Source organism: Limulus polyphemus, unplaced genomic scaffold (assembly GCF_000517525.1).
Source record: "Limulus polyphemus unplaced genomic scaffold, Limulus_polyphemus-2.1.2 Scaffold3804, whole genome shotgun sequence".
Lineage (NCBI taxonomy): Eukaryota > Metazoa > Arthropoda > Merostomata > Xiphosura > Limulidae > Limulus > Limulus polyphemus.
The window spans coordinates 99,442-109,761 of record NW_013669414.1 but is presented as its reverse complement, the minus strand read 5'-3'; the positions used below and the strand labels follow the sequence as shown (position 1 = coordinate 109,761).

Below are 10,320 nucleotides of genomic sequence, written 5' to 3'. Positions count from 1 at the left end.
AATTATCCAGTTATACTGGTCCTTTCAGTCTGGAAAATTATCCAGTTATACTGGTCCTTTCAGTCTGGAAAAAGCTCAAGTTTTGTATGTGTATAGATAGAGTGAACACCTAGAATTAAGCATTACGAAAATTGGATGTACTCATTAGATACCACCAGAGGGAGTTTAACGTGCCACAAATATAATAATGTTTACGTCTTCAACACCCCATTCATGATGGTTATGCAAGAAAGGATGTTTAGTTTCATTTCATTCTAAATACCTACGTTATATCATTTTTTCGTTAACAATCAATACCAGATGTATGTAGATGATAAAAGTACTCCAACACTTACAAGGAAAACTTTTCATTCCACACCGGATTAAGAGTGTTCTGCTTTACAGTTGTAGTCCTGATGAACTTGGCAGGAAGACTATCTGGTGACGCTTTGCTAGGGCTACGATCTCGAAGTTTCAAACTCGCGCCGAGTTTCTTAAGACCTTGTCGTCTAGGGCTTGGATTTGATCCGCCATGTTTAGTTTCTTCGTCAGAACTGTTCCTTCTGGCCTCAGTTGCATCTCCAGGTTGTATCCCCAGCATACAGTAGGGGTCGCTGTAGCCTAAAAGAAATGAGGGGGATTTAACACTGAAATAATAATTCCAATATTTCTGAGACACAGTAACAAGAGATTTGGTATGAATCGTCTAAGGTGGTTCTTTAATTATATTAAAAAAAAAGATTCGCAAAATAAATTAAAACCTCTTGAAACTGAATGAGAACGTTGAGAGAATTTACAAGTACACACAGGGAACGTAGAATTGTAGCTAAAGACAATTTCTGAGCGAGGTCTACTGATCTTACTACTTTGGTTGAGTTTTCATGTTTTAGGGTTATGTACTGCTATACAATGGGTTTTCTGCACATAGCCATACCTTAATTTTGAGCTGATATGCTAGCGGGAAAGCAGATACACAACAGCATCTACTGTCAACTCTTTGGATAATCTTGTCTTGTGGGACTTGACTGTCACTCTTATAAGGTACCCATGGCTCAAAATGAGAAGCGAGTTTTTGCAGCAACCATAACTTCTTGGATTCACAGACCGGATTTTTTATTATTATTTGTATACATTTTTTGGACTTTTAGGAAAATATTCTGATGATTACAAAAGAGAACACTACAATTAGTTCATAATGGTTTTTTGTGACTTTTAGTTCAGAAATTAGTTTGGTGAACATAAGTAATAAATTAGGCCATCATTACTTATCAGAAGACGTAGCGTAAAATCCACTAAGGCCATCATTACTCAGAAGCCATCCTTGATCTCCTTACCCCAGTGATTACCTGGATTTTACGCTACGTCTTCTGATAAGTAATGATGGCCTAATGGATTTTACGCTACGTCTTCTGATAAGCTCAATTAATGTTGATGTCATTGAAGAAAGCGTATTTTTAAATAATTACATTATCATGAAAAAATGGTTTTTGTTTATTTGTTTTAAGAGCAAACCTGCTCAGTGAGTTAACTACGGGATCTATCCCCAGATTTTAGTCTTATAAACCCACGAACGTACCGCTGATCTATTGGAGGCAAATAATAATCATAACAAAGATTCATGTTAAATTATATAATACCAAGTCATTCTATGATGAATGGTCCTATTTGTAATGTGCAATCGTAAATATTGTGCATCTTGACTCCAAATGGCTCTTTTAGGTATGGGATCTTCAGTAATATGGATCTTTGTTGAGGATATACTTTGAAAATATTCCACATTAACTTGGAATTTTTTGAAAACTGCTAATAATATATAGGTCAGTTCCAGTCTCTGTCGTAATCAAATAAATAGAGTTGAATTTTAAATACAAACAGTTGTATCTCTGTTCACGCATTAATCCTTTCGTAATATTATAAGTAAATAAAATAAAATAAACAAACAAAACCACTTGAAATACTTTTTTTAATGGAAAAATTAGAACATTATCAAATCTCATGATTGTTTATCCCAACCACACTGGAAAGCTGTATCTTCTAAACGTTACACTTTATTTATAGGATTTGTTTGGCCTAAAACAGCGGCCTGTCACCGCAGACATTAGTCAGACCGTTATAGACGACAAGTTTAGCAGTTATATATTTAGTTCACAACAAACTCCTACACACATCTACAACAGAAGTAAATAACACGTGGAACTACACACACACACCTACAACAGAAGTAAATAATACGTGGAACTACACACACCTACAACAGAAGTAAATAATACGTGGAACTACACACACCTACAACAGAAGTAAATAACACGTGGAACTACACACACCTACAACAGAAGTAAATAACACGTGGAACTACACACACCGTGTGTGTGTAGTTCCACGTATTATTTACTTCTGTTGTATTATTTACTTCTGTTGTAGGTCACGTGGAACTACACCTACCCACAACAGAAACAAATAACGCGTGGAACTACACACACCTACAACAGAAGTAAATAACACGTGGAACTACACACACCTACAACAGAAGTAAATAACACGTGGAACTACACACACCTACAACAGAAGCAAATAACGCATGGAACTACACACACCTACAACAGAAGTAAATAACACGTGGAACTACACACACACCTACAACAGAAGTAAATAACACGTGGAACTACACAGACCTACAACAGAAGTAAATAACACGTGGAACTACACCTACCCACAACAGAAACAAATAACGCGTGGAACTACACACACCTACAACAGAAGTAAATAACGTGTGGAACTACATACACCTACAACAGAAGCAAATAACGTGTGGAACTACATACACCTACAACAGAAGCAAATAACACATGGATCTACACGCATCTACAACAGAAGCAGATAACATGTGGAACTAAACACACCTACAACAGAAGCAGATAACATGTGGAACTAAACACACCTACAACAGAAGCAGATAACACATGGAACTACACACACCTACAACAGAAGCAGATAACACATGAAACTACACGCACCTACAACAGAAGCAAATAACATGTGGAACTACACACACCTACAACAGAAGCAGATAACACACGGAACTACACACACCTACAACAGAAGCAGATAACACACGGAACTACACACACCTACAACAGAAGCAGATAACACACGGAACTACACACACCTACAACAGAAGCAGATAACACATGGAACTACACACACCTACAACAGAAGCAGATAACACATGGATCTACACGCATCTACAACTGAAGCAAATAACACAAAAAACTACACAAACCTGTAACAGAAGTAAATAATACATGAGAATAAAACTAGTAAAGTTGTTGGTTAGAATCCTTCCTTGTCTCAGTTTAATCCTTACAGGACAGTGTGCTACTTCTAAAATTTATAAAGTTTGAGCATTTAAATCTTCCTCTTCCAACAAAAAGTGACAATTGACAGCTTCTGAACTGTACATGTTTTTTAGCTCAGTTCAGTGGTGAAAGTCCATCATTAACAACCACTGGAAGTAAAAACTGACATTTGTAGTATTCAAAATACTCTAGCACATTTGGTCCAGCTGAGCCACTTGTTACAATTTGAATCTTACTCACTCTTCGTTTTCATTTCTTTAAGAAATTCCTCCTCAGCTTAACAATACATTTTACTCAACACTTTTCCTACAAACTAATATAGTTCAAGATTACTTAGTAAGTGTATATGTTGGATAAACCTAATTTTTATTAGTACTCTATTTAAAGTGCACTAAGAAAGTTAGTACATGTATTTAAAGAACTCCTCTAGCAATACAGATGATTAGTTTAAAAAACAGGAACATTTGTTTAAATTTGTTAAATACGAAATCTTTAACTTATCAAGTGCATACCTTCGGTTGTGGAAAATTTGGTTCAGCTAACTCCTTGACCTCACCAAGTGACCTTTCCAGGTTGTCCACCTTAGCGATGCTCTCCTTGAAAGACTAAACAAAATGGGACAATAATATCATTACCTTGTCTAGGACTAGTGCCAGTTTTGGAATATACCACTGACTTCACGAAGCGTCTTTGATACTATGTATTGTCTACATAACTTTCATGAAGCATCTTTGACACTATGTATTGTCTACATAACTTTCACGAAGCGTCTTTGACAATACGTATTGTCTACATAACTTTCACGAAGCGTCTTTGACACTACGTATTGTCTACATAACTTTCACGAAGCGTCTTTGACACTACGTATTGTCTACATAACTTTCACGAAGCGTCTTTGACACTACGTATTGTCTACATAACTTTCACAAGCGTCTTTGACACTACGTATTGTCTACATAACTTTCACGAAGCGTCTTTGACAATACGTATTGTCTACATAACTTTCACGAAGCATCTTTGACTCTATGTATTGTCTACATAACTTTCACAAAGCGTCTCTGACACTATGTATTGTCAAAATAACTTTCACGAAGCGTCTTTGATATTATGTATTGTCTACATAACTTTCACGAAGCGTCTTTGACACTATGTATTGTCTACATAACTTTCACGAAGCGTCTTTGACACTATGTATTGTCTACATAACTTTCACAAAGCGTCTTTGACACTACGTATTGTCTACATAACTTTCACAAAGCGTCTTTGACACTACGTATTGTCTACATAACTTTCACGAAGCGTCTTTGACACTATGTATTGTCTACATAACTTTCACGAAGCGTCTTTGACACTACGTATTGTCTATATAACTGCAAACAGGATTAAACTTTATATTCATTGAGCTGCACACACTTATTCCAACTATTGAGAGACCAAATATAATATTAATGTATTGAAGATTTCTTTTACCACACAGAACATTAATTACAGTTCTACAAATTGTTTGTACTTTAGCAAGTTTCCTAATTATTAATAACTTCTGATCCAAAGTAAGCGATGTAGATCATAAAACTAAAAAGTAGCTTATAAATAAATAGAGCCAACTCCATACAACAAGCTAACTAGAAGTACATAATGTTACGAATCAATACCCAATAAAACTAAGACCCCTAATACAGAGATGCCAACTATTTCTATTTTGACACAATTATTCTGGTTTTTAACCCCAAATAATGTTACAACAATCGTAAATTTTAAAGTCTGATGTGTTCTTTTCTTCACGTTTTGTGGGTTGGGTTAAACAAAACCTGTAAATGTGTTGTGGACAAATTGAAACAATAACACCTTTGGTATGATAGTTATTTAAGCTTTGTACTTCTGCAGCTTACCAAACAAGATTCGGATACTTTTGTGACACTAAGTAAAATATTAGCCAATCAGAAATCATAGTGAGAGTTAGCTCATTCAGAAGTAGGAACAACCTGTTAGTTTCTTTGGAAACAAAAGCTGTCTGGGAAAAAATATGTAACCAAAAAAAAAGCAGTAGAAAGAGTTATATAAGCATCACCATCACAACAGAGGAATTTCAAAGAAACGGATTAGAAAATCCCAAAGTTTGTTGCTTAAACAATGTCCATAAATGAAAGAAAAAGAAGAAAAAACAACAACTACAACAATGAAAATTAGAGAGAGAAATTACATCAAAACCAAAGTATCACAAAAATCAGGAACACAAATGTTAAGAAAAAACAACTACAAAAGAACAAAATGTCAAGTACTGTATAATAGCTAAATAATAAACATCAAATAATGGATAAAAAGAAACAACTATAAACGGCAGCCCGATACAGAATACGGATGTTCCAGAACTTTAAGTTTGAATATACAGCTGGCTGGCTATACATTAAGTCATTCACAATAAGTGAGATCCATATACTTTAATCAGTGGATTTCAGTATCTCTTATGGCAGGAAAGCAACTGTAGAAATTAAATCAGTTGTATTTTTATGCTGAGATTCTGATATTTTCATTTTACTTCAATTACAGTTGGTACCTCTGCATAATGCATGGTTCACATCCACTGGGAGATTTAAAAGTCCAGATTTTTTCACAGTGAAACTACCAGGTTTGCGAACTCCACATCCATTTGGTCCATAATGGGATGTGAAGTGAAGCTATGTAAATTTTAAATTGATGACTTTTAACATTGATTTGTTTTTTAACAACAATTATCTGTACCTAAGATTTAACTGATTATCAATAATAGTGACAATATCAGTTGCATCTACTTTTATTTATAATAGAATTAGAGACAAAATAGGTGTGTGACATTAAATCTGACACATACTGTAATTACGGAGAATACATAAAACAAGTTCACCCAAATATAAAAGTGACATGTTTGCATAACATGAAAAGTTTCGTATGATTTGAATATGTTTAAGTTAGGGTCATTTTATGATCATTTACCAACTAAAATGCCCAAATTCAGGTTCTTAAGATGTTCTCAAAATCAGTCCAAAAAACAAAAATTAAATAAACCACAGGTTTCTCTATCTTGTTTTATGATATACTCAACAACCTTCCAATGTAAAGAAAAGTTTTACCTAAACTCAATATAAAATCTCACTTTAAATGCAAGTTTGCCTAATTCAAAATAGGTATTCAAAAATTTGCTTGCATTTTTTGTATTACCAAGTTCAACTGTCCAGCATTCCAAAATTAAACCTTAATTTTGTTGAACGCATTACTCATTAATAGATATTTTACATACTCTGTTGTTAACCCTCTTGCAACAGGCTTTGTCGAATCAGCAGAGTTCTTAACCCCCAAATTGACCTTCTAATGTTTTGTGTATCTTCACAAAATTCTGCTCAAGTCACCCTATCAATGTACGCAACGCACTGGCCACTCGCAAGTTGCTTGCAAATGTACCTTGTGAAAAATTATCATTAATCTTTATTTCACCTAAAAAGTTTCTTATTTTTACATTTTAGTTACTTTTATAATAATAAATAAAGAACACAAAAAAACAAGAAATAAAGTACTTACCAGGGTCTTCTTTTATTTTTGCTGTTGACTGTCAATGAAACGTATTCCTACTTTTCTTTTTATACTAGTGGTACTACTGCACTAAATCATTTTGAGTAATTAAATAATGCACCAAGTAACAAAGAATAGTAACACGTAAAAAAACAGACAATGTCCTGTAACTATCGCTTTCCTAAGTGATAACAATATTACGAGTAATTTACTTTAAATTTCATACTTCTCAGTCCTGTAACTATCGCTTTCCTAAGTGATAACAATATTACTAGTAATTTACTTTAAATTTCATACTTCTCAGTCCTGTAACTATCACTTTCCTAAGTGATAACAATATTACTAGTAATTTACTTTAAATTTCATACTTCTCAGAGGGGTGGTAAATAAATAGAAAAGAGGGGATACCCAGAGAGCAAACGTTAAAATTCTTATACTATGGGAGATTGAACATACATTTTTAACAATGACATAAAATTATTAACTTAAAACTTATATAATATTAACATTTTGAATATTAGCTACATTTATTGCCAAATATATTTGTATACCATGATAATAAAATACTTTAATTAAATTTTGAATGTAACTCAGTAAAACCTGCACAGAAAAAGATACCCATATTGAAAAAAAAAAAGAGGTAGTCAATTATGTTATGACACTACTCAATGGAATCAATGCTCGTGGGTGATTGAGTTAATCAAAATACTGTCATTGTGATTTCTCATAATTATTTTCAAAAGAATCAACATTGTCCAACTTGATTGATTAATGTCAAGAAAATAATCAACTAATAAAATTAGTTATTTTAATTAATTACTGTTTTTAACTATTCTAACTATCCAAGTCTCATGTGAGAATAGTTAATTAGTTAAATGTAATTGATTAGCAAAGTCCACTAATTGTCCAGCTCTAGTGCTATGGTACAGGAATTTGGTGTGAAATTATTCTGCCACACATGGCCCATTTATAATTTACACCATACTGTGTAACGAACAAAATACACCGTTTTACTAACTTTAACAGAATACATACAGACAATCCACATAGACTTAATATACATAACTAGAATTATAAATAGTAAAAACAAACAAACATGATTTGTTAATAGTAGTTTCTTTACTGTGAGGGAATGTTAAACATATATTTTTTTTGTTGCAGCCCAAACCTTCTATCATTGGTAATACGTGGTTTTAGTAAAGCAAAAAGTGTTCTAATTCTATATTCACTGGTGGATTTAATTAATAATGTGTTTTAAAGAATTGTTGAGTCCCTAACGCCTACTCACAAGTCCACATCAATGAGCAGACAGCCTCACTATCTCATGATTCACAGAACTTTACATTAGTCTAAGGTATTTAATGCCACACACTGAACTAGCAAAGTTTTAGGCATGTAAAACACAACATTCTTACCTTTGAGAAAGGATTCTTCATCTTCTCACCACAGTGAATGTAGTATTGAACTACACCTGGATGTAATACACACAAAACAAAAAACATGTAAAATTACTAGTGTCTCATCTAACTATAACATACTTTCAATAATGTCTCTACATTGTCAAATTCTGATTTTGTCTTACTGTATTTAACTACTACACTGCATTATTGTGTACAAGAAAAGACAGAGGAAACATTCAGCATCTTATTCTTCAAATCACCAAAACTAACACGAAATAAAGGTTAACAGATTCTTACCCCCCATATAAACACACACACACAAGATGCAGAAAGAAAAAGATGTAAAATTTTGGTAGTAAATACCTGAATGTTTATTTCTGTATTATATACTACAGTGGGGGAAGTATATTTATATGTTAATTGATACTAATCGATAAATACTTGTATTAGTTGGTAATAATGATTAACTACTACAACAGTGGCATTTGATACTATGACCTATATCTGAGTGTAAAACAGTTATGTTATTTGGTGATGATCATGCCAACAACTGGCTGCAAACATGAGATGTGTATTTAAACTGGGAACATTATGGGCAGGAGCACCTGGGGCACAGTCCTTAAATTATTTGTGTACCAACAACGATAAATCCAATATTACTAATACTGTTACTAGATACAAACAAACTAAGCTGTAACGTTTAGCCATGGTCTACTAGATACAAACAAACTAAGCTGTAACATTTAGCCATGGTCTACTAGATACAAACTAATTAAGCTGTAACTTTTAACCATAGTCTACTAGATACAAACAAACTAAGCTGTAACGGTTAGCCATGGTCTACTAGATACAAACAAATTAAGCTGTAACGTTTAGCCATAGTCTACTAGATACAAACAAACTAAGCTGTAACGTTTAGCCATGGTCTACTAGATACAAACAAACTAAGCTGCTGTAACATTTTACCATGGTCGACTAGACAGAAACTAAGCTGTGAAGTTTAACCATGTTCTACTACATACAAACAAATTAAACTGTAGAGTTTTTAATTAAGGTCTACTAGACACAAACAAACCAAGCTGTAGAGTTTAACTAGTTTCTACTAGACACAAACAACTTGTCATAAAGATTTAATAAATGCTAAAGTACATTAAAATCATCAACTTTTGTATTATAACTAAACAATAAACATAGCCTGTCATAGACTACAACTTAATACATATCCATCTATTATAATAAAATTAACATGGCATATCACCAGTGAAAATCTTGATACATACCAACCCATCATGATAAACGTATAGATAAATAACATGTCATACCCTGACGGGAGCTTGATACATACCAACTAACATGGCATACCATACATAAAAATCTTGATAAATACTAACCTGTATTAAAGAAAGGATCCACTTCCTTGTGAAGATATGGTTCTGGTTCTAGACAGAAATCTCCAGCAGCCTACAGAACAAGAGGGTATACTTGTCAGTTTTCAAGCTGTATTTAATACAATCACATGGTAATGATCCCTTGTGGTATATAATGATATGTCACTCACTGTTTCTCTGCTGAATGAGGGATTAAGCCCTACATTTTAAAAGAAAACCTACTAGCTTTCATATTATAACGAATCACATATAATCATCATCAACAGTTCTGAGATACACCAGTCATTAATGGGCCAGCTAGACTAGTACCTCTCATCACGCACGGTTTTGAAGTACATCAGTGTTAAGGAGTATCCGTCATAAGTTTTATATCACTTCACATTGATATATTTAGCTAAGAACAACAACTTTATACTTTTATTTCAAACAAATATTGTAAATTATTGAAAAAATACAGAATAAATTAACAAGTATGTAATTAATCTATTTATTAAATACCATTTCAACATTTGGTCACACAATGTTATACAACAGATTTCCTTCATCTGCACAAAAAGCTAAATTAGGACAAAAGGTGTAATCCTTATAACCAGTTGATGTAAGGGTTATCTACATATATATATATATATATATATATATATATATATATATATA

The 10,320-nt window shown here is 33.1% G+C and overlaps 1 protein-coding gene across 1 annotated transcript in view; it reads right to left on the bottom strand.

The window, feature by feature from the left end:
- Positions 1-3,828: 3,828 nt before the first annotated feature.
- LOC106470069 (protein tweety-like) overlaps positions 3,829-10,320 on the bottom strand; it is a 43,388-nt gene continuing 36,896 nt past the window's right edge. Inside the window, exons 8-10 of the mRNA XM_022398615.1 lie at positions 9,670-9,739; positions 8,294-8,349; positions 3,829-3,940 (exon numbers count right to left, since the gene is read on the bottom strand). Coding sequence (XP_022254323.1) covers positions 3,836-3,940; positions 8,294-8,349; positions 9,670-9,739 — 231 coding nt within the window. The 3' untranslated portion in view covers positions 3,829-3,835. The remainder of the gene's footprint in view (positions 3,941-8,293; positions 8,350-9,669; positions 9,740-10,320) is intronic.